The sequence below is a fragment of the Geotrypetes seraphini genome, chromosome 10 (genome assembly GCF_902459505.1).
Source record: "Geotrypetes seraphini chromosome 10, aGeoSer1.1, whole genome shotgun sequence".
In the NCBI taxonomy this organism is placed as follows: domain Eukaryota; kingdom Metazoa; phylum Chordata; class Amphibia; order Gymnophiona; family Dermophiidae; genus Geotrypetes; species Geotrypetes seraphini.
This window is the reverse complement of record NC_047093.1, coordinates 132,621,975-132,647,884: the sequence shown is the minus strand read 5'-3', so window position 1 is coordinate 132,647,884 and position 25,910 is coordinate 132,621,975. Positions and strand designations below refer to the sequence as shown.

At 43.5% G+C, this 25,910-nt stretch overlaps 1 protein-coding gene across 1 annotated transcript in view; it reads right to left on the bottom strand.

The window, feature by feature from the left end:
* Positions 1–25,910, bottom strand: part of LOC117367625 (sodium/hydrogen exchanger 10-like) — a 301,595-nt gene that overhangs the window by 145,660 nt on the left and 130,025 nt on the right. The window contains exons 10-11 of the mRNA XM_033960369.1: positions 15,871–16,011; positions 4,760–4,857 (exon numbers count right to left, since the gene is read on the bottom strand). Of these exons, the coding sequence (XP_033816260.1) occupies positions 4,760–4,857; positions 15,871–16,011 (239 nt within the window). The remainder of the gene's footprint in view (positions 1–4,759; positions 4,858–15,870; positions 16,012–25,910) is intronic.

Below are 25,910 nucleotides of genomic sequence, written 5' to 3'. Positions count from 1 at the left end.
TATTTTATTTTTATTTTTCCTCTAACTCTACTTTTCACTTCTCTATTACCCTCCAGGTACTTTAGTTAGATTGTGAGCCTTCGGGACAGTAAGGGAATTTTTCAAGTACCTTTCTTATTTCTAATCTTAATGTATATTTTCTGTAAACCGCTTAGAACCTAACGGATGTAGCGGTATATAAGAAATAAATTACATTACATTACATTATTCACCGATTTATCTAATTTATCTAGTTTGTTTCCTAGCTCTGTTATTAGAGTTTCATGCTCATTTATTTTAACTGCTGAATCAGAGGAGAACTGGCACAATTTCAAAACTGTATTTTGCAATGAAGACTCAATTCTATTAACAGTTAACCATCCTTCATTTAAAGTGACTACTTTTTCTTTAGGGAGAACATTCAGGCTTGGCTCCACAGCCATTTGTACAGGAGTCAAACCTTTTGTTCCCACCTTACCAGATTGATCTGAAACACTAAGGGCTCCTTTTACAAAGGCGCGCTAGGGCCTTAATGCGTGAAATAGAGCACGCTAAAATACAGCGTGCGCTAGCCGCTACCGCCTCCTTTTGAGCAGGGTGTAGATTTTTGGCTAGTGCGCGCTATAGCGCGTGCTAATCCGGTGCGTGCGATAAAACCCGTAGTGCACCTTTGTAAAAGGAGCCCTAAGTCTAGTTATAGCAGACAGTTGTAAGGAGGAGGTTACATCCTCAATGTTGGAGGGTGTCTCTACCCTTCCAACAAAGCTTAATGGCTGGGGAGGTGGTGATGGCTCCCCAGAGGAGAGGGAAGCAGAATGTATACCTAAAGTTACCTGCTCTTCCAACCGTGGCAATGAGGAAGCCATAAGGTGCCAATCCATCAGGCCCATGCCTGAGGCTAATAGGTGGATTTTCGCCTTTCTTTTGCCCATGGTGGAAGGAATTGATAACAGACAGCTCCCGGCTCCTCTCGGGCTCCGAAGGGGCTCAAAAGGGGGGTGTCCTGCCCCTTTGGACACGCGACCGCGAGCCGTGTACCACGGTTTCCCTTGATTTTTATAGAGCCTCAAAGGACCCCTCTCGTTGCGCTGGACGCCAGGACTGCTGCGGGGGCTGCCTCCGATAAAATGAAGAGTGCTGCTGGCGGCTCTCTCCTCGCAGCTTCCCTTGATTTTTATAGAGCCTCAAAGGACCCCTCTCGTTGCGCTGGACACCAGGACTGCTGCGGGGGCTGCCTGCCTCCGATGAAATGAAGAGTGCTGCTGGCGGCCTCAAACGCTCTTTCTTACCAAACATTTAGGAAGTCAATCAAAACTCATCTCTTTGACAAATTTCTCTGACTCCATTTCTACCATGATGTACTTCTAAAACACTTCCAGGAAAAATTTGATTAATCTTACCATGCTAATGTGAAAGTTTTTTTGTAATATCGCTGTCTGTATACAGTCTCTTCTTCTGTAAACCGCTCTGAACTGTTTGTGGTATTGCGGTATATAAAAATAAAGTTATTATTATCTCCCTGCAGTGTATCAAATGCCTTTTCATTCACTTTCTCCTAATAAGATTTTAATGAAACATAATAACAACAGGATATCTTTATGGCATCTACTTTAGGGAAAGAAAATACACTCAAAATATTTAAACAAGATTTCTGATTAAGGGAATCTAGTCTAAGGAAAATATTTTAAAAAAAATTGCAGGTTCCTAGCTCTCTGAGAATTTTCAAGTCTTTTCATCCAAAAACAAATGGAAAGTTATCCTGCCATTGTATCGAGCAATGGTGCACCACATCTGGAATACTGTGTCCAATACTGGTCACCGTACCTTAAGAAAGACATGGCGATGCTTGAGAGGGTCCAGAGGAGAGCAACTAGGATGATAAAAGGAATGGAGAACCTTTCATATTCCGAAAGGTTAGACAAACTGGGGCTCTTTACCCTGGAAAAGCGGAGACTGAGAGGAGACATGATACAGACGTATAAAATCATGAAAGGCATAGAGAAGGTGGATAGGGGCAGATTCTTCAGACTAGCGGACACATCAAAAACAAGAGGTCATTCAGAAAAACTGAGAGGGGACAGATTCAAAACGAATGCAAGGAAGTTTTTCTTCACTCAGAGGGTGGTGGACACCTGGAACACGCTTCCAAATGAGGTAATAGGACAGAGTACAATACTGGGTTTCAAAATGGGGCTGGATGACTTCCTGGAAGCGAAGGGGATTACAGGGTATAGATAGAAGGTTACTCTACAGGTCATAAGCGAAAAGCGTATGACAGTTTTAGGGTATGAGCACTATCAGGTCTTGGACCTGAGGGGCCGACGCGTGAGCGGACTGTCGGGCACGATGGACCTCCGGTCTGACCCGACAGGGGCAATTCTTATGTTCTTATGACTGTCCTTAATTGCTGAAGAGCCACAAACAAAATATGAGGTTGAATCCTACCTATTCTACAAAACAAAAATGTGAGGTTGAATCCTACCTAATTGTCTCTAATGTTTGTCCAACACCTCTTATTTAGTGATGGTATCCTGACAGAAACTATACCACTAGGTAGAGATTCAGTTCTAGAGACCACTGTCCATATGTGTCCTATATGGATCACATCATTACACACATAAACAATTAACAATACAACATACAAAGATCCAACAATATAAAATGAAGATTTTATACCTTTCAAGCTTATAACATCAGATACCAAATTGATATCAAGTGAGTTCTTATCAGAAAGCACATCTGGATTTAGAAAAGGAATCTAGACAAGGGTATTGAACAGGCCCATCTTTATTCCCTCAGCCTCTTTAGAAGCAATGGGACCAAGATTCAAGGAGGAAGTGGGTTCAGTGGGAGGGGCTCTTTCAGCAGAATTTATGGAAGTATGCTCCTGGGATGAGCCAGATTATATTGCCCATCCAGGTTTTGCCACCGATAACATGTATATCCATTGGGCCTTGTAAAGACGTACTAACAGTAACAATATTTTTGGACTTCACGTTTCTTTTCCTAATTATAAGTAAGAGTAGAAATGAAAAAATTTACAAATAAAATTAGGTTGTTAGATCTCTAAACAAAAAGTGGCAGAGAAATGATAACATAGAGCATCTGTGTAGTTCTTCCGATGGTCTTCTAGAGCTCCCATGGAACCTGGAATGCTCCTTTGGGCACACCCCTTTGACTATGCCCTACAGCCACATGTGGCAGGAAACACCAACTAATAAGGTATTCTGGGTTAATACCCACTGGATCTCTATGATAAAGGACAGCATCTGTGAGTACATCGAAAAAAAATGATGAAAGCGAGCCAACATGGCTTCTGCAAGGGAAGATCGTGCCAAACAAACTTACTGCACTTCTTTGAGGAGGTAAACAGTCAATTGGACAAAGGGGAACCTGTAGACATCATTTACCTCGACTTCAAAAAGGCCTTTGACAAGGTACCCCATGAGCTGCTACTTAGGAAGCTGTGGAACCACGGGGTGGAAGGGGACGTGCACAGATGGGTCAAACACTGGTTGGCAGGCAGAGGGTTGGAGTGAAGGGTCACTACTCGGACTGGAGGAAGGTCACGAGGGGAGTCCCGCAGGGGTCTGTACTCGGACCGCTGCTGTTCAATGTATTTATCAATGACCTTGAAACAGGGACAAAGTGTGAAGTTATCAAATTTGCGGATGACACTAAACTCTGTAGAAGGGTTAGAAATGCGGAAGAGTGTGAGGACCTACAAAGGGACCTAAGCAAACTGGAGGAGTGGGCGAATAAATGGCAGATGGACTTCAATGTAGGGAAATGCAAGGTCATGCATTTAGGGAGAAAGAACCCGATGTTCAGCTACCAAATGGGGGGATTAGTGTTAGAAAGAAGTAGTCTTGAAAGAGATTTGGGTGTACTGGTGGACACAACAACGAAGTCAACAGCACAATGCGCAGCAGCCGCGGAGAAGGCAAACAGAATGTTGGGTATTATTAAGAAGGGTATTACGATCAGAACGAGAGAAGTCATACTGCCATTGTATCGGGCAATGGTGCGCCCGCACCTGGAGTACTGTGTTCAGTATTGGTCACCGTACCTTAAGAAGGATATGGCAATACTTGAGAGGGTCCAGAGGAGAGCGACACGAATGATTAAGGGCATGGAAAACCTTTCATACACTGAAAGATTGGAGAGACTGGGGCTCTTCTCCCTGGAAAAGCGGAGACTCAGAGGAGACATAATAGAGACCTACAAGATCATGAAGGGCATAGAGAGGGTAGAGAGGGACAGATTCTTCAAACTTTCAAAACATAAAAGAACAAGAGGGCATTTGGAAAAGTTGGAAGGAGACAGATTCAGAACGAATGCTAGGAAGTTTTTCTTTACCCAGCGTGTGGTGGACACCTGGAATGCGCTTCCAGAGGACGTAATAGGACAGAGTACGGTACTGGAGTTCAAGAAAGGATTGGACAATTTCCTGCTGGAAAAAGGGATAGAAGGGTATAGATAGAGGGCTACTGCACAGGTCCTGGACCTGTTGGGCCGCCGCGTGAGCGGACTGCTGGGCACGATGGACCTCGGGTCTGACCCAGTGGAGGCATTGCTTATGTTCTTAGGTAAGATCAACAAAATCCAGTATGGCCTCTCTCGCTGCCACTCCAATGCCTTCCCTCTCCCCAGCTTTTCAAATATTCCTTTTTCAATTTCTACTTCAGAGTTTTAAAGTTTCTCAGGAGCAGAGCTTTAATGTACAGTAAAATTACAATTATTTTTACAGAAATTGTAAAATCAAATGCTAAGTACTTACCTTCCAACATTATCAATATAGCTTTCTGATGCACTTATTAATATCCGTGTTGCTTGCTGATTGAGTATCCCAGAGCTGTACTGCATCCAATAACTAGTCTTTAAAACAAAATTATTGTGTTAAAGAAATTAGAAGGCTTCTTTCTTAAAGTGAAGAGCATTGCTTATACATGGAAATTTTAAGAAAAGAAGTATAGTGATAAATAGACCAATTTTCAAAACCTCTGGATGCTTATGAGTTAGGAACGTGGAATAATAGTTTTTCCACATATAAAGTATTGCTTTACATGTAGAAAAGGCTTTTATTAAATTTGACAATGAAGATATTTGGGAGCTATAGTGGGCTTCTCTCTCTCACAGGGCGAGGAGTCTTCTGCTTTATTCTTGAGTTCAACCAGGGGGTAGTGAAGGTCTGTAGTAGCTCCATTTTCATGTTGCCAGAAGCTTCTAGCTGTTTCTCTGTATTCTTATGTACTCTTCTATTTTATGGTATTTTCCTTTTTTCATAAGGGTTCATGCACACTTCTGACACATTTGATTCAGCTTTTTATTTAATCTTTATGCTCTTTTATTCACTTATATTGTGTGTGGTGTTTGGCCTTTGTACATACCACACAAGCTAGGGTGGGTTGGGTGGGATACGGCTTATGGGGATTTGGGATTGGCCCTTGTCTGAACAGAATCTTTTGTTGTTCTGCTGGAGGGGGGAGGGTTTTTTTCTGTTTTATAGAAAACACTATATATTAGGCATGACCAGGCACTGGCCCTGTATCTTCTGTTCTTGCATCGCTTTGTATGAACCAGTCACTTTTGATGGTTTTGTATGTTACATTTGATAGGTTGTTTCTGATGTTTACTATTTCTTGTCTGTTTATTATTTGGTTTTGCTTAATAAAAAGATTATATATTTTTAAAAAAATTGACAATGGTACATGGGTATATAAGTACTCATACTGAAAATATGGCACATATTTATGCATGTGCAATACCCATGATCCACCCATGTGTACACCTACTGGCACAGTTTGATTGTGAGCCCAAGGGGAGAGATGGAGAGAAACTACTTAGAGTAGCTGCTTCCTGTACTGTACAGTGTATTGTAAACTGCTTTGATATCTGCAGAGGAAAGGTGGTATATCAAATAAAGATTAAAAAAAGATAAACTTGCTGTTTTTCATTCTGCCTATGTCCAGCAGGGCCCATAAAGAGATGGATTTACATGGCTGTACTACTACCATTAGATGTTGTTGCAGCTATTTTGTTATAGTCTTAGATGTAGGTAGGAGTGAGTGGGCATAACTGCTGCCCTTTTATCGCTAGACCATTAGAGATTCTTCAAGGGAGTCCTGGGGGATATGAGTGGGAGGGGGTAATTGGGCTGGGGGGATTTTTGCTAGGTGGTTGTTCTATAAGAGATAATTTACATACAAAAATAAACACTTAACTGGTTATGTGCAGCTAAATTTAGTATGCTGGCTTGCTCAGCAGGTTTTAATTGGCCAGGAGCTGTTCCTGCCCTTTTAAGCCTCTTTGAATATTGGCCTGAGAATCCTGCCAGCAGATGACCAAGGATTCAGACTTATCCAATGGAATGTCACCTGAACTATACATTATTAACCACTGTAGGGACTGATGGAGAAGTGAGGTGACTGAGTTGTTGGGATAGCGGTTCCATGGCCTAAGGCAACAGTTCATTAGGGATCCCCAAGAGGAAGATGGGCAAATGGGTAACATGTACTTTGGATGCCATATGACCCAACAGACACATCATTTGATGGGCTGTTATAGTTTGCTGAGTAGAAACTAGTGCTGCCCAATTCACGATTCGAATCGATTCACCGAATCACTTCGGATGAATCGATTCGAATCGGTTCGTTTAAAAAAAAAAAAAAATCGGCCTCATGATTCGGGGTGACCAACCCTCCTCCCCGTGCCTTCAGATCTCCTAAAGCAGGAGTAGAAGCTGCCTCTTGCTGTCCATTCACTGCCGCTCCTGCTTTAGGCTGTCTCAAGGCTCCACCTCCTACCTCACATGGGTACCCCCTGCCCCTCGCCTGCATTACAATGTGCTGCTCGCCATGGGCTTTGTAATAGGCAATAGGCAGATGGAGGGAGTGAAACTGGAGATCGTTTCCAAGTGCCTATTGGTACCCGGCGGGCTCTCACAATTCTTCTTTTTCTGCATCTTGGTTTTGCTCCTTGCATGTGAGGCAGGCGACTGTTTTCTTGGCCAGAGAAGGGAAGACGGTCGTGGGCAATTGCGGTGGCCAGTGCTGGCTGGGGGCGTATGGGGGCTTTGACATGCTAATAATATGGCTCTGTTTGTTTCCTGCTCCCCTCCAACTGAAGTGTAGATGTGAGTGCTTGGCGAAAAGGGGAGAGTGAATAATTACAGACAGATCGTTTAATTCCCTTTGTTACTTCTATTCCCTCAGTGCCCTGCTGCTGTTTAACCCGTATCTTATTTTTCTCTCTTCGGGCCTCCTGTGCAAATGTTTGCAGGGTTTAGCACCCATTATATATATTTTTTCCCCCTGCAAGAATTAAGCACGGTCTGCAAATGAACCCATTTGCTTCAAGAAATTGTTTGCTTGTTGCCATGGCAGAGAACAGGTCTCGTCTTTTTGTGGGGGATCGAGGCAAGGCTTAGAGGGCCCTCATAGTCAGATTTGGAGTCCACAAGGGCTTTTCCTCCCCACCCCCTGCCCCAGCACAGGGCATAAAATATAAAGGACCTTAAGCCCCCTAGTGGGCTCCTTCCCACCTCGAGGTGTTAATGGTCAAAAGCTTCTGTGTTGGGAGTTAGAGCTGGGGGAGAGGGGAGATGGACTTGGAGTTGGTGGACTGGAGAAGGAGAGATGGGGGGAAGATGGATGGACTTGGGGGAGGGAGAGATGAACTTGGGGGAGAGGGGATTTGGGGGAGGGAGAAGGGAAATGGGGGAAGGGATAGAAGAAATAATTGATCTAAAAACAGAAGAGGGAGAGAGATGGTGGACAATGGGATTTAGTGATGGAAGGAACAGAAAGGGAGAGAAGTTGTACACAGGGAAGGGGTAGAGATACTGGATAGGAGAGTAGTTGGGAAGAGAAAGGGAGAGCTGGTAGAACCTGGGGTGGTGGGGAAGGAGGGAGAGATGCTGGATGAAAGGGTAGTTGAGAAAAGGTGGATCTGGGGATGGAGACGAAAAAAAGGAAAGATTCCAGACCTCTGGGGGAGGGAAGGGAAACAGAAGGGGAGGACAGAGATAGAAGATGGATGGTTAGCATGAAGAAAGAAGGAGACCCTGGCAAGTGAGTTATCAGAAGACAACCAGAGCCAGGACCAACAAGATCTGAATGACCAGACAACAAAAGGTAGAAAAAAATCATTTTATTTTCTATTTTGTGATTACAATATGTCAGATTTGAAATGTGTATCCTGCCAGAGGTGGTGTTAGACTGCGAACATGAGTTAAGATTTAACAGAGAGAGGAAAAGTCTTTTTTGTTTATTTTGTTTACACCACAGCACCAGTGTGGGTAGGAGAGGGTAAAGGGGGTGAAGAGGCTATAAAAATAAACCGACCAGGATGTTTGAAAAAAATACCCATTTGGGCAGGAAAATAGAATCGAATCGAAAAATTGATTCAATAGGCTGAATCGAATCGAATCAAAATATTTTTTCCGTAATCGGGAAGCACTAATAGAAACTTGGTTGCAAAGGCAAATCAAAGTGTCAAGTCTCTGTTGAGGACGTAGGCACGAGTTTGAGTTGTATCCACGAATTGAGTTGGTTAGAGGTGAGATTTTTGGTAGTTGATTGAATATCTCAAAAGTTCCAGGAGACGTATGGTTGAGTTCACTGCTATCTGAACAGCTTGAGGTGAGAATGCCTTTATCAAAGAAACACTTTGTGAATACTCTGGGTGATGGTGATGTTGTCCTATTTGAATGTGGAGGTACTTTCTGTGGGCTAGAAGAATGGGGATATGTGTATATGCTTCTTTGAGATCCAGAGAGTAAAGCCAGTCATTCTTCTTTAAGAGGGGATAGAGTGCCTAGAAATAGCATGCAAAATTTCTCTGACTAAATATCTGTTGAGGTCTTGGGGTTGAGAATTGAATGCAGTCCTCCAGTCCTCTTCGGTATGATTGATTAGCAAAGTTACACCTGAGAATGGTGTGGATAACACATAATTCACGGAAGAAAGTGAACAACTAAAAAACTGATGGTAGACAAAGCTATGGGACCGAATGGGATCCATTCCAGGATATTGAGGGAGCTCTGAGAGGTTCTGGTGAGTCCACTTAAAGATTTGTTCACTAAATCTTTAGAGATGGGAGAGGTTCTATGGGACTGGAGAAGAGCAGATGTGGTCCCTCTTCACATAAGTGTTTCAATAAGCCTCACTTCAGTTATTGGAAAAATAATGGAAACATTGCTGAAGAAAAGGATAGTGAAATTCTTAGAATCTAATGGATTGCAAGATCCAAGGCAACTAAAGGTAAATTGTGACAAATGAATCTGACTGAACTCTTCGACTGGATGACCATAGAATTGGATCAAAGACTTGTGCTACAAGTAATTTACTTAGATTTCAGCAAAGCCTTTGACACAGTTCCTCATAGGCAGCTCTTAAATAAACTCCATGGGCTGAAGTTAGGGCCCAAAGTGGTGAACAGGAATAGAAACAGACAGATGCCAGAGGGTAGTAGTTAATGGAATTTGCTCAGAGGAGAGATAGGTGAATAGTGGTGTGCCTCAAGGATCAGTGTTGGGACTGATTCTGTTCAATATGTTTGTGAGCAACATTCTGAAGGGTTAGAACATAACATTAGCCTTTTTGTGGATAATATCAAGATTTGTAACAGAGTGGACACCCTGAAGGGAGTGGAAAACATGAAAAAGGATCTGCAAGTTAGACACATGGTCTAGCATCTGGCAACTAAAATTCAATGTGAAGAAGTGCAGAGTGATGCATTTGGTGGGTAGAACTCCGAGGGAACCATATGTACTGGGAGATGAGAGGCTGATAAGCACAGATGGAGAGATAAGCACATATGGAAATCTTAGTGTAATTGTATCTGAGGATATAAAGGCATTTAAATAGCGTGATAAGGCAGTGGCTGTAGCCAGAAGGATGCTAGGCTGTATAGAAAGAGGAGTAACCGGCAGAAAAATGGAGGTGTTAATGCCTCTATATAGGTCATTGGTGTGTTCAGTTTTGGAGGCCGTATTTGGTGAAGGATATAAAAAGACTTGAATCGGTCCAGAGGATGGTGACAAAAATGGTAAGGGGTTTGAACAAAAAGAAGTATGAGAAGAGACAGGAAGACCTAAATATGTATACTCTGGAGGAGAGGAGGGACAGGGGAGATATGATACAGACATTTAAATACATGAAATGTATTAATATAGAACCAAATCTTTTCCAGAGAAGAGAAAATGGTAAAACTAGAGGGCATAATTTTAGGTTGCAGGGAGGAAGACTTAAGAGAAATGTTAGGAAATTCTTCTTCATGGAAAAGGTAGCAGATGCTAGGAATGCCCTCCCAAGGGAAGTGGTGGAGAAGAAAATGGTGATGGAATTCAAAAAAGCATGGGATAAACAAAGAGGATCTGTAATTAGAAAATGAAGGATGTAAATTAAAGAACTAAGGCCGGTATTTATTTATTTATTTATTTAAAAAATGTATATACCGCATACAACTATGCGGTTTCCATATCACATACTTAAAATCTTGTTTTCCTACGATTTCCACATATAACGTAGACATTTCTGGATATCATAAACATCCCCCCCAGTATAAAATATCAGTAAATCAAGGCAAAACAGCATTCACAAATTTAAAAAAAAAAAAAGACATCAGATCAAATGACTGATTCCAAAGTTGATAGCCAAACCAATTCACATTTGTATGCAAAGCAAGTCTAATCCCAGTAGATCAGAAATACAAAATGCTTTAAGTCATACATTACTGTCAGAGAAAACTAAAGAGAATATTATCAGATGGAATAAGCATTAGCATAGGAAGGCATTAGCAAATAATTGCATTTTCAGCATTTTCTTAAAATTCCTCCTCTTAATACAGAATCGCAGAATACTAGGCAGGGCATTCCATAATTCTACACCAGCCACAGATATCATTGATGCTCCAATCCTAACAGGCATAATCAATATTTTTCCCTCCAAACTTAATTTCATCTCATTTAAAGATCTAAGCTCTCTTCTCGGTTTTATTTAAAAAATTATTATTTGATTAAATATTGTACACTTGTTGAAAGATATGAAAACGAATAAAGATTTATTAAAAAAATAAATTATTGTAGGATCTTTGGAGAAGCATGATACAGTGTCAGATATATAATCGCAACACAGTCTGTGTCCCATATATGGTGATTCGGTGTATTTGAGCTAGAGTGGGCATCAATGGGAACTCCACTAACTTGGAACATGAGGATGTTACTAGCCAGACTTTACTGTAGATTTCCTGCAAACAACAGGATGGATGGATAGGCTGGAGTGAGCTTGGACAGCAACTCCAGCCTTTGGAGGTGGACTTATACAGTCTATGGCCCAGAAATATCAAAGAAGAAACAAGTTAATTTAATCATGTATTTTTAATGGACTGACTGGATGGACCTTTCAGGTCTTTATCTGCCATCATTTACTATGTTACTATGGGATACTGGCTCGATGGAACTCAGCTACAGTAGAAAGAGTTGACATACTTTATTCATGTTTGGCCATTTTTTGTTTGGCCTTTTCAACTTTTTTCATCAAATATTTTGTCCCCAAGAAAAGGGATGTTAGGGAGACGGTATTGTACATTAGGATCTAGATCAGATACTCACAACCAGGCTTGGCGACACATAGAAATAGATGGTGCTGGAGCTCTAAAGGTGATATCTAATGCATCAAAAACTGATCTGTCAGATCTGGAGATTCTTGGGAGGATGCCGATGTACGAGTGGATGGTGAAGTGTGAGAACAGTTCTTAGCATTTTTAGGAGAAGTTGATGGCTCCATTGGACCCATAGTTTTGATCAAATTATGTGTGATATCTTGGAATTGCTCAAGTAAATCTCCAGGAAAGTAATATTCATAGCTGGCCAACTGTTGCACTAATTATTTTAAGTAGAAAGTCATATAAAAATTGTAGCTCACATGATAACTAAGAATGCCTCTATATTATTCAATGGTGTGACCTCACCTTGAATATTGTGTACAGTTCTGGTCTCCTTATCTTAAAAAAGATATAGCAGCACTAGAAAAGGTTCAAAGAAGAGCGACCAAGATGATAAAAGGGATGAAACTCCTCTTGTATGAGGAACGACTAAAGAGGTTAGGGTTCTTCAGCTTGGAAAAGAGACCGTTGAGGGGAGATATGATCAAAGTTTACAAAATCCTGAGTGGTGTAAAACGGGTACAAGTGGATTAATTTTTTACTGCATCAAAATTTATAAAGACTAGGGGACACTTGAAGTTGCAGAGTAATACTTTTAAAACTAATAGGAGGAAATATTTTTTCACTCAGAGAATAGTTAAGCTCTGGAATGCATTGCCAGAGCATGTGATAAGATCACTTAATGTAGCTGGTTTTAAAAAAAGGTTTGTACAAGTTCGTGGAGGAAAAGTCCATAAACTGCTGTCGAGACAGACATGGGATAAGCCACTGCTTGCCCTGGATCGGTGACATGGAATGCTGCTACTATTTGGGTTTTTGCCAGGTACTTGTGACTTGGATTGGCCTCTTTAAGACAGGATACTTGGCTAGATGGACCATTGGTCTGATCCAGTAAGGCTATTCTTATGTTCTTATGTAGCCAAGGATACGACTTGTTAACATGGTGTTTTGGTAGAGTCAGTGACCAAATCTGTCCAGGGTTCGGCCCTCTTTCCCAGGAGGATCACTGGCATATGTCCTCATGCTGGATGATCTTTCAAGGGTGATGTAGTTGAAGTCTGTCAAACCCTGGACATGCCTGGACTCTGTAGAGGGAGTCTAGTTTCATGGTGCCATAGGTCCAAGAAAGCACAGTTACTTACTGTAACAGGTGTTATCCAGGGACAGCAGGCAGATATTCTCACATGTGGGTGACGCCACTGAAGGAGCCCCAGTACACTTTAAAAGTGCATCGCCACTTTAAGACTTTCAGAAAGTCTGTGATAGCCTGCAACGCTCATGCACGAGTACCTTCCCGCCCAATATAGGTGCATAGTCCCTCAGTTCAGTAAGCCAGCTAAGAAGTCAACCAAGGGAGGTGGGTGGGTTGTGAGAATATCTGCCTGCTGTCCCTGGATAAAGCACAGTTACTTACCGTAACAGTTGTTATCCAGGGACAGCAGGAAGCTATTCTCACATATGGGTGATATCATCCACGGAGCCCGGATGCGGACAGATTCGCAAGCAGACTTATATCCTGAAGCAGAACTGAGGCAGTTTGTGGTTGTGGGGAGATGCAAAGAGATTTATCTGAGGAGTTTCCCACTGAGAAAGAATGTGATGAAGAGGTGAGGAACTTGGTGTCCATTTGTGAGGTTACAGAAGACAACTCAATTTGTCCGCCAAACAGTTTTTTACCCCTTGGATGTAGACAGCTTTCAGGAAGATGTTGTGGAGGATTGCTCAGTCCAAAACCTTCAGAGCTTATTGACAAAGAGAGGGAGATCCTGTTCTCCCCTGTTTGTTGACATAGTACATGGCGACTTGGTTGTCTGTCCGAATGAGGACTACTTGGTCGTGAAGAAGGTGTTGAAATTTGAGAGCATTGAAAATCACTCTGAGTTCCAACAGATTTATGTGACACTGACGATCTGTGCTGGACCAGTGGCCTTGAGTAAGGAGACCGTCGATGTGAGTCACTCAAGCACAGGTCGAGGAATCTGTTGTGAGGACCTTCTGATGAGGGGGGCGTCTGAAACAGTAAACCTCTGGAGAGATTGGAAGAGAGCATTTACCAATGGAGAAACTGTCTCAACGAAGGAGTGACTGTAATGTGTCGAGAGAGTGGACCGCAAGCCTGCGTTTGCTGAGATACCAGTGTCCACTGAGGAATTCTGAGGTAAAGTCTGGCAAAAGGCGTCACGTGAACTGTCGAGGCCATGTGACCTAGTAGTACCATCATGTGTCTCGCTGAGAGTGAAGAGCGGGAAAACACTGTGACAGAGCTGAAGATGAGAATCCAGACGTTGTTGAGGAAGAAATGCTCTGAGCTGGATAGTGTCCCAGGTTTTGTAGGAACCACGTAGTCCGTTGGGTCGCTACAATAACCCCCTGATATGTTGAATCTTTGATGAGCCAGTCGTCCAGGTAGGGAAACACCTGAAGACCATGGTTCCTTAGAGCTGCTGCTACCATCACTAGGTACTTGGTGAACACTCGCCGGCTATTCAGATCCCACTATTACTGACTGCCTCACCAGGAGAGATTTTTCTTGTAGTCTTTTTTTCCCATCTCCCACCATTTTGTTTAAAAAAAAAAAAAAAAAAGGGGGTCGAAATTCGCAGCTTACGGAAACTAAAAATAGAAAGTTATGGGGGAGGGGGAGGGAGCCGCTGACTTCTAAGTTCGATCCTGTATTTATTTTATTTAATTCTGTTCAACCCTTCCTCTCCTTTTTAACAGGCAGCGGAGGCACAGAGACCCCCAAGGCCACTCAGCCATTTACGAAGAAGAAGAACAGAAAAGCACCCAGCAGCTGAACCCCAGGAGTAAAATTCAGACCTGCAAAATTTCTAATTCTGAGAAGGTATCTGGACCCTAGGACATAGAGTCACCCTTAGATTACTTAAATCTGAGCTTCTTAGGCTGCAGACAGACGAAGCTATAGAATCAAGCCCCCAAAACAAATGTGGCTGCCCCAACGGGCTAGCTGAGCATGTAATCACCTGCTTTTGTGAAGGGGAGGCTGAGGAAGTAGTTACTGCCTCCCCACCCCCCAACTGCGCCACGCAGTACGTGGTGCAAAAACACTCTAAAGGAAGCAATTTTGCAAATATTTGGCATGAATCCATACTGGGAAACCCTAAAGACTCCATTCCAGCAGTTTTCCTTGCAAAATTTTGAATTTTAAAGAAGCAGGGAAAAGTTGAAAAAAGATTGTTAAAAATCCAAGATTGCCACTGGACCCAAATTCACACCAAAAACACGATAAAAACTGCATTTCCCGAAATTTAAAAATTGCACAAGTAACATATTTCAGGTGGGGGAACAGTTGGAAACCTTCAAAACCCCTCAAAATTAACTTTTTAAAGATTATTGTTGGAGCTTGTCAGCTCCTCTGTATTCACAGATACCAGACACAGCTCTAGCTGCTCCCAGCCCACTTGTCAAGCCTATTGTACCCTATGCAGTTGGAAACAGGATACTTACATGAAGCTTATGACAAGCACACTGAAAATAAATCATAAAAAAGTTGGGGGGGGGGGGTGTTTCAGGCAGAACTTAGCTAAACTATGGAATTTGTTGCCAGAGGATGTGGGCAATGCAAATAACACAGTGAGATTCAAAAGAGGTTTATACTATTTCTGAAGGAAAATTTCAAACCTAAACAACCCATGAAAACTTAGGGGTCCTTTTATCAAGCCGTGCTAGCAAGGTTAGCGCATCGGACATTTCATCACTCGCTAACCCCTGCGGCTGGCTAAAAAACTAACGCCTGCTCAATGCAGGCGTTAGCAGCTAGCACACCAGGCAGTTTAATGTGCGGTATTACGCGCATTAAACCCCTACTGCAGCTTGATAAAAGGACCCCTTATACATCATGCCACAAATAATCCAATATTCAAACATAATATATGCAGGTCTCATGTGTTTGAAAACTGGCTTGTTTTACATTAATTTAAATGTCAGATTGAAAGTTCACTTGTGAATGCAATGTATATTAACTTTGTAACTTTCTCCCTTTTTTTCCCTTATGTTTTCAAGTTTGTCTATATGTCTGTCCGTCTAACCCATTTTAAGTTGTACGTTAAATTGTATGTTTATTTTATATTTTATTGTAACTCGCTTAGTAAATCATATATAAGCGATTATCAAATTTAAACAAAACTTGAAACTTGATATACTATTCATAAAAACAACAACAACAAAACCCAGTTATAACCGCATATCAAACATAGGACCGACCATTCGTGTTTTTAACATGCGCAACCGTGCTTCTTCCATCATATCTTCAATTTCAAGAGGAGATGGACGATTTGGAATTTCTTTCTTGCAATCTGGGCACACATTGCTTCCAGTCTTTGGAAATAACTCTTCAAATTTAACCTATTAAAAAAGAAATGAAATTAAAACTACCTGCCTATAATAAGAGCTCTATGTCAATATTCAATGACACAGCTTATATTTATGTCTGCTATTTAGTGGCACTATAAATTTATATGGGATTGCTGAATATATGATACTATAGGTGTTGAAACAGGAGAGGCCACATGGGCCATGGGTTTCCATAAATTGGCTGTCAGAAGACCTAGGGCTAAGATTCACTATCCTGCCCGATCATGACCGATCTGTGTCCGATCTGGGCAGTCCGATGGATTCTGCAAACAATAATATTCTAATGGGGGTGATCGCAGGAACGCCCCTATCTGCCGACACGGATCGCTAGTGTGCGATCCTGCCACATGCGCAGGTCATCTTTCTCTGTAGATGGTCTGCACATGCGTTTGGTGTTTGTTTTAGCTGGGTGGGGGGGGGGGGGGTTAACTGGCCCCGACTCTCCTGCTCTGGAAGGGCGATCCCCGGCATCAGGCTGCTCAGGAGGAGATGCTATAAGGCAGAAATAGGGCGATCCCCGGTGGCAGGCTGCTCATAAAAGTTACAAAAGACTTTTAAAGCAGGCTGACTCTCCTGCTCTCTGCTGCCCTTCCCCGCAGTGCAGCCACGTTTTAAAACCATAGGCTCGCACTGCGGGGAAGGGCGGCAGAGAGCAGGAGAGTCGGGGCGGCAAGAGCAGGGCTTGGCTGTAAGGGGAGTTTGCTGTGCCTTGGATGTGTGGAAGGGGCAGAGAGCAGAGCGGCAGAGATGGGCTGCAGGGCTGGGATTTCAGGCCGAGGACAGTCGGAATGGACGTTTGCGAATGGTCCCCAGCAATCGCTTCTTGTGTTGATTGGTTGCAAGATTTCTGTAGTGAATCACATCCCTGCCTACTTTGCATGCCGTTCCCCCTCATTTGCATGCACAGATCGGAATCAGATCGGAGGAGAGGTAAGTGAATCGGGTGGAGTAAAATCAGGTAACAAAGGGGTCGCAAACTGATCGGTTTGCTTAGTGAATCTAGCCCTAGTTATGGATCTGCTCCTTCACCTACCTCCTCCTAGCCACTGTAATTTTTAAATCTTCATGCAGCCGCCATGCAGTGTCAATGAGCAGGTCTTTCATGGAACCCTTCATTCTGCAGCATCCCACCTTTGCGGGAACAGAAAGTTGCTGAATAATGAAGACTTCCGGGGCAGGCCTGCTCATTGACACTGTGTGGCAGCTGCCCCAAAATTTAAAATTACAGTGACCGGGAAAGGAAGGTGGGGGAGTCTGAAGCCAAAGACGCTCCAAACGAGGAAGGTCTGATGACACTCGAGGTCGGCGTTGTGGAAACAGTAGACATCCCGCTGAAGGCTTGGCCAAAGCAGAAGTCAAGGTCGAGGGTGTAGCTGAAGAATCCATCCTGAACAGTTTCTCCACCTGAATCTGACAATGTTTAAGGGCTCGAGGTTGAAGAGTCGCACAGCACGTGCACGAGGTCGGACTATGGTCAGTCCCGAGACACTGAAGACACCAGCGGTGTGGGTCCGTGAGAGAAATTGCACGCTGGCAGTGGCTACACTTCTTGAAGCCCATGACAGGCCAGAACATAGAAGAGAAGATAGGCGCTGCGAAGTCAAAGCCCGCTAGCTGCGGTCACGCCAGTCAGTCGACAAGAAATAACTCTTTTTTTTTTTTTTTTACGTTTAAAGAAAAGAAGTAAAACAGTACACAGTGAAATGAAAATAAAATCAACCGCGGTGAAGAGAAGGCACGAAGCGAACGAAGTTCAGCGCAGAACATCAAAGACAGACTTCTCAGCTCTGCGCAAAACTGAGAACTGAGGAGACGCGCCCTGTGCTGGACGGGAAGGCACTCGCACATGCGCGGTGTGGCACTCTCGAAACTTCCGAGTTTCTACAAGCAAATCTGCTTGTGAGGCTGTCCACATCGGGCTCCGTGGATAACGTCACCCATATGTGAGAATAGGCTGCCTGCTTGTCCTGGGATAACAGGTGTTATCCAGAGATAGCAGGCAGATATTCTCACAAATACTAAAAGAACTCACAGACACCAAACCCTATCTGGCCAATAACGGAACCGCTCCTCCCTCAGCTACACTTTTAGCAGAATACTTTAAAAACAAAATCACAATTGCCAGGACTACCCTCTCCGGAAGCCCAATCCACCTAGAAAAGATCACAATGCCGCCCCCACAGAAAAATATTCAGCATCGGCAGACAGAACCTGGTCCCACTTCCCCACAATACAATGGGCCGACCTTAACAAACTCTACAAAAAATACAGCCGTGCAACCTGCGATCTCAACCACTGCCCTCCACACTTATTAAAATCCTCCAATACCAAATTCCGTGCTCTCCTCTTACAAAGGATACAAACCATGCTCACAAATGGTTTTTTCCCGCAAGACCTCAGCAAAATCGTTGTCACCCCGATCCTAAAAGACCCTAAAGGAGCAACAGATCAACCATCCAACTACAGACCCATAGCCTCAATACCACTTTATGTCAAACTAATGGAAGGCCTGGTAGCCAAACTCCTCACCAACACACATACTCCACCCTACACAATCTGGTTTCAGAACCAACTACAGCACAGAGACACTACTAGGTTCCCTCCTGGACACAGCCAGACAACACCTCAGCATAGGTAAAAAAAATGCTGATTATACAGCTGGATCTCACTGCAGCATTTGACCTGGTGGACCACAACATCCTACTACAAATACTAGAAACAATAGGAATCACAGACAAGGTACACACATGGTTTCAAAGTTTCCTACAATCAAGAACTTACAGAGTCAAGTTGACAAAGAAAAAACAGAACAATGGTCCAACCCCTGCAGTGTACCCCAAGGATCTCCACCGTCTCCAACTCTCTTCAATCTCTACATAGCATCCCTCGGCACCTGCCTGAACAAATTAGGCTTCACCTCCTATAGCTATGCAGACGACATCACCATTCTCCTTCCTTTTGACCAACCAACATCTTCCATGACAGACACACTACACAGGACACTTGAAACAATTGCAACATGGATAAATAATCACAAACTGAAACTGAACCCAGACAAGACAAAATTCATTCTCCTCAAAAATAATAAAACCCCAACTATAACAAATCTAGTAATAAACTGAATCACATACCCCATACAACCCACTCTAAAACTTCTAGGAATGACAATAGACAGATGCTGTACCATGCAACTATAAATCAACAAAACAATACAAAATCATTTGCGGTCATGAGAAACTTAAGGCAAGTTTGAAAATTCTTTGACAGAAAACAATAACAGCTCTTGGTCCAGTCTCTAGTCCTAGGTCTTCTAGACTACTGCAACATATTCTATCTCTTCTGCCCCACAACCATGATAAAACAACTACAAACAAACCCACCCCACTAAGTGAACCCACATGTTTATCCCATTTATTTTTAAAATCGAGCACGTTGTTGGCCTCTACTACCTGAAGTGGAAGATCATTCCAACGATCAACCACCCTCTCAGTGAAGAAATACTTCCTAATGTCACCATGAAATCTCCCACTCCTGATTTTTAGCGGATGCCCTCTTGTCACCATAGGTCTTGTAAGGAAAAAGATGTCTTCTTCCACCTCCATATGGCCAGTAACATATTTGAACGTCTCTATTATGTCTCCCCTCTCTCTGCGTTCCTCGAGAGAGTATAGCTGCAACTTACCTAGACATTCTTCATATGGGAGATCCTTGAGTCCTGAGACCATCCTAGTGGCCAATCTCTGAACCGACTCTATTCTCAGCACATCCTTTTGATAATGTGGCCTCCAAAATTGAACACAGTATTCCAGATGTGATCTCACCATGGACCTGAAAAGCGGCATTACCACTTCGGGCTTTCGGCTGACGAAACTTCTCCGGATGCAACCCAGCATTTGTCTAGCCTTGGATGAAGCTTTCTCCACTTGATTGGCAGCCTTCATATCTTCACTAATAATTACTCCCAGGTCCCGTTCTGTAACAGTTCCAGTTAATGTCTCACCGTTCAGAGTGTAGGTTCTGCAAGGGTTTCCACTACCAAGGTGCAGATGATTGGTTAATTGCTCTATAAAATTTCTGTAATTCTAAACTTGAGCAAATGCTCTGGTGAGGACAGCTTTGATGTAATGCGACGCAGCCACCATTCCGTTCAATCCCTTCTTTCATGATCTTGATAGCTCTCACACTGCTTTAGTCATCGGTTGATAAGATATTGACCCATTTCCAGCCAAAATACTTCAGTAGCTTGCCTATCGCAGCACAGAGATGCAACCAGTAAAAGTAGGTCCTGTGTCATAGTGTCAGGTACGGTACCTCCGCCCACTACATTGCATAATTTAGTGTCATTGGCAAATAATGCAATTTTACCCTGAGGCAGATCTCGTATGAAGATATATAAGCACATAAGCATTGCCTCCGCCGGGTCAGACCAGGGGTCCATCGCGCCCGGCAGTCCGCTCCCGCGGCGGCCCTCCAGGTCCATGACCTGAAAATGTTCCCTACCTAACCTAAAAAGTCCATATCCTATTTGCTCAGTGTCCTGTGAGGTAAACCTCTATCTGTACCCCGTTATTCCCTTCGCTTCCAGGAAGTCATCCAGTCCCTTTTTGAACCCCAGAATTGTACTCTGGCTTATCACCTCTCCGGGAAGCGCGTTCCAGGTGTCTACCACCCGTTGAGTGAAGAAGAACTTTCTTGCATTTGTTTTGAATTAAATTTGATATTAAATAGGATTGGTCCCAGGACCGAGCCCTGCGGTACTCCACTAAACACCTCTGACGTTTCGGAGGGAGTACCATTTACCAACAACCTTTGAAGTCTGCCACTGAGCCAGTCTTTAACCCATGCAGTTAATGTTTCTCCAAGTCCCAGCGAGCTCATCTTGTTCAATAATCTACGGTGTGGGACACTATCAAAAGCCTTACTGAAGTCCAGATACACTACATCCAAGGACTTTCCCTTATCTAGTTTTTTTGTTACCCAGTCAAAGAAGCTGATTAGATTGGATTGGCAGGACCTTTCCTTTGTAAATCCATGCTGGAGGGGATCCCTCAACCTCTCATCGTCCAGAACCATATCTAATTTGTGTTTCATCAATGTTTCCATAAGTTTACACACTATTGATGTAAGACTTACCGGCCTGTAATTTGCAGTCTCTGACCTGCATCCCTTTTTGTGAAGTGGAATGACATCAGCTGTTTTCCAGTCTAATGGAACTTTTCCAGTGCTCAGGGAAAGATTGAAGAGCGCAGCTAACGGTTCTGCCAGGACATCTCAATTCCATAAGCACTCTGGGGTGCAATTTATCTGGTCCCATGGCTTTGTTCACTTTGAGCCTTGATAATTCTTGGTAGATGCTGCCGGTAGTAAATTCAAAATTCCTGAATGGGTCTTCTGAGCTCTCCCTTGTTTGCAGCTGTGGACCGGATCCCGGCGCCTCATAGGTAAAGACTGAGCAGAATTATTTGTTTAGTAGTTTGGCTTTATCGGTGTCTGATTCTGCATAGGTACCGTTGAGTTTCCTTAAGCGCACTATCCTGTCTGCATTCCTCTTTCTATCATTAACATACCTGAAAAAGGATTTATCCCCTTTTTTAATATTCATAGCTAACTTTTCTTCCATCCGGAGTTTGGCATTTCTGACTGCTGTTTGGACAGTTCTAGATTTCTCTAGATAGGCTTCTTTGACTTTTAGTCGTTGTGATTGTTTGTAGGATACAAATGGTCTTTTCTTCTGTTTTACGAGTTCTGAGAAATACCAAGCTGTCAGGTGTAAAGACTGCAGTTTAGGATGAAGAAGAGAAACTTGATTCTGTGTAAGAAGAGAAGGAAAAATTGGCAGAAGAAGTGGCTCCCTGCTGCTGAGTTGAAGTAGAAGGGAGAACCATGGTTGTCTGGTTCACAAAGGAGCTTTCAGAATCATGGTGGCGGATTCGTGTTTGAGTTTGACAAGTGTCCTGAGAATGAGTGGAAATGAAGGGAATGCGTAGAGGAACTTGTTTGTCTAGTTTAGGAGAAAAGCATCTGCTACCAGGCGATGAGGAGAGTATAGTCTGGAACAGAATGGGAGCAGCTTGTTGTGGCTTCATAAAAGGAGGGGAGGGTATATTAGGCCAATAAAAAAGGTGCTTTTTTCCTTTGTGGTTTTGTTTTATTTCTACACTAGTGTTTAAGCCCGTTACATTAACGGGTGCTACAGTACATGTCTGTCTGTCTGGTTTTTTTTTAATTTATCTCTTTCTCTTCTTGGATGCTGTCTGTCTGTCTGTCTCTCCCTGGCACCCTGTCTGTCTATCTTTATTTCTAACTCTATCCTCTTCCCTCAATGCTGCATGTGTCCTTTTTTCTTTCTCCTCCCCACTTCCTTCCAACGTCTGCTCCCCCTGTCCCTCAGACTTCCATTCAGTGGCTGTCCCTCCTCTCCCCCACACTTCCATTCAGTGTCTGTCTCCCTCTCTCTACCCCTTCCATCTACTGTTCACCCTCTATCTTGCCCCTTCCATTCACTGCCCTCTCTTCTCTTTCCATCCAGTGTCCACCCTCTCTCTCTCTGTTCCATATGGCATCTCCTCCTTCCTTTTCCCTTGGTCTGGCATACCTTCCTCCTTCCCTCCATGCCCTGCCATCTCTTCTTCCCTCCAAGCCATTCTCTCCCCCTCTGCTCCCTTTCCTCCTTGAACTTCATCGGGCAGCAGCAGCATTCACAATTCATTGCTGTTGCCGGCTTCAGGTCTTCCTCTCTGTCGGGTTGGGTCTTCATGAAAACAGAAAGTAGGCAGGACCCGCCAGAGAGGAAGGCCTGAAGCCGGCAACAGCAGCGAATTGTAAACGCTGCAGCTGCCCGAAGAAGCCAGGCCTTGAAGCACCCGAGGCAGACAGCTTCTCTCCCCTCCCAGCCCTACCCCCGCTGACTCATTTCTGGCCGGCTCCCTTACCCTTTCCGATCCCTGCCTGTGTCGCACAACACCCTCCTTCGCCACCACCGACATGCCTGCATGCGCCAGAAGCCTGAAGACGTCGGAAGCAGTTTCACCCTGAGCGCAGCGGTGGCCACCATGGCCGGGAATCGGGGTGGCGAGGACACGGCTCAGGAGACTGGGAAGGTGTTGGCCGGTGGCAGCGCTCTACGAAGCCCTCCTCCTGGCAGCCGCCGCCAGCACCAATCGGGGCCGTGAGGACGCGGGCAGGGAGAGAGCTTGCCTGTGCTTCCTCCAGCGGTTGGTGAGTGAGGGCGGGAGGGGGGGTGGCCAAAGTGATCCCTGACGCCGTGTTCTAAAATGGAACACGGCCATGAATCACACACCACAGCAGCAGGGATCACGCCATTTTAAAAGTGCATGCGCGGGTAAGGTTTTATTATATAGAATGTTACCTTGAAGAGTGAACTAACATAGCCACCACACCATTTCATTCTTCACAAATTTTAAAATTATATAATTTTATCTCTATGATTTGGGGATAACAGGATTAGAGAGATAGATGCTAACTTTAAACTGAGGACGCTGTCTCTCACTAAAATGATTGGCAGGCTTGTGCTTGGCATAATTTGGCTGTTTTTCAGAATTAGCAGATGCTCTGTGGCCTGCTATCTGATAATTGGCATGATCATATGCCCAATGCAGCTGATTCATGCGAGAAGCAATGGGCTGAAGACAGAATTATTAGAGTGACATGACATGCCTAGATGTGAGGAGCATGGTGACCTAGGCCTGGAAGAGGTTCTAAGAAAAGGAGAGTGGCATATATATGCATCAACCAATCGGATGCTAGGGAAGAGAGGAATAGCATAAACCAGCCAATGAAGACTGGCTGGTATTGTGTATCTGCCCCCTCCTTAGAAGCACTGTGCAAAGATGACCCTGGGACACGCTGGCATGAAATTTTGGGACTTTCCATGTGGTCACATGATACAAATTTTATGGATAAAAGATTTTTCAGGAGATTAAGGAGGCTGCTATTTGTTCCTGTCCTCTGAGAGCACATAGCTGTGTGGGCCTTTACAAAAAGAGAGAGACATTTGGGTAATATATTTCTCTGATTTGATTTATAGTCTAGTTACAATTATAATATTAAGGAACACAGAGTAAGAGCAGGGTTCAGTGCTTGGACCCGTGCTCTTCAACTTATTTATAAACAACCTGGAAACTGGTACGACGAGTGAGATGATTAAATTTGCAGACGATACGAAGTTATTCAGAGTAGAGAAGACGCAGGAGGATTGTGAAGACCTGCAACGTGACAAACACGCTGAAGAAATGGGCCACGACATGGCAAATGAGGTTTAACATGGATAAGTGTAAGGTGATGCATGTCAGTAACAAAAATCTTATGCACAAATACAGGATGTCTGGTGCAGTACTTGGAAAGACCCCCCAGGAAAAAGACTTGATAGTACTGGTTGACAAGTCAATGAAGCCGTTCACGCAATGTGCGGCAGCAGCAAAAAGGGTGAATAGAATGCTAGGAATGATTAAGAAGGGGATCACGAGCAGATCGGAGAAGGTTATCATGCCACTTACTAGGCCATGGTATGCCCTCATCTGGCATCCAGCACTGGTCACCGTACATGAAGAAGGACACAGTACTACTCGAAAGGGTCCAGAGAAGAATGACTAAAATGGTTAAGGGGCTGGAGATGTTGCCGTATAGTGAGAGATTAGAGAAACTGGGCCTCTTCTCCCTTGAAACGCTCAAGATAATGAAGGGAATAGACTTAGTAGATAAAGACAGGTTGTTCACCCTCTCCAAGGTAGAGAGAACAAGACGGAACTCTCTATAAAGTTAAAACGGGCTAGATTCCGTTCAAACGTAAGGAAGTTCTTCTTCACCCAGAGAGTGGTGGAAAACTGGAACGTTCTTCTGGAGGCTGTTATAGGGGAAAACACCCTCCAGGGATTCAAGACAAAGTTGGACAAGTTCCTGCTGAACCAGAATGTATGTAGGTAAGGCTAATCTCAGTTAGGGCACTGGTCTTTGACCTAAGGGCCAACCCGTGAGCGGACTGCTGGGCATGATGGACCACTGGTCTGACCCAGCAGCGGCAATTCTTATGTTCTTATGTGATCAGACTTTGTAATATATCTTTTACCTTGAGTTATATATTAACCAGCTGTAATTTTGCTGAATTAATTCTTTCAATAAACTTATCTAATTATTCTAAGTTGCATTTCTGGTTTCCTTTTGTCATATTCTCAGGTGGTGTTGTATGTGAAGGGTGATTTTTCTGGACCTAGGAACAGTATCCTAACATTAGCTTAATAAAATATTAAAGACATTTCAGTAGAACATAGTCAGAAGAGAAGTCCACACATTTGGTAAATTACCTAGTGCAGTTTGCCATAATAATGAATACTGACCACTGCTGGCATTATACCCAGAAATTCAGTGCTGGACTATTTCCAGTCTCCAGCACTGAATTTCCAGGTATATGAAGTTGGCAAAAACATAGTTGGCTAAATGCAATATTTGGCATTTAATTGACTATGAAGAATTACATTTACTGAAGTCATCTTAGCTGATAAAATGCAGAAAATCAGCTAACTGCTGACTCTGAACGTGGAATGCCCCTAAAATAGCTGCTTTTGGCTTGGACACTAACTGGGCATTCTCAATGGCACTATCCACTTAAGTGCAGCTGAAAATGCCTGGGTAGTCCCAGACAGGTGAAATAAACAGTCAGGAGCCTCTCCTGGCTGTTTAAATCATTTTGCATATTGGGCCCAATATTTTTAGCAGTTTGATCTGCTAGTTATCTATATAATACTCTATGTAATAAAACTGCATTACTCACATCGCTTTTTGACGTTTTATATGGGTCTTCAACCATAATTGTATGTTCAACCATATTCCAATCTGCTACTGAGAAAAATCTATCTATTTTCAGCATGTATAAT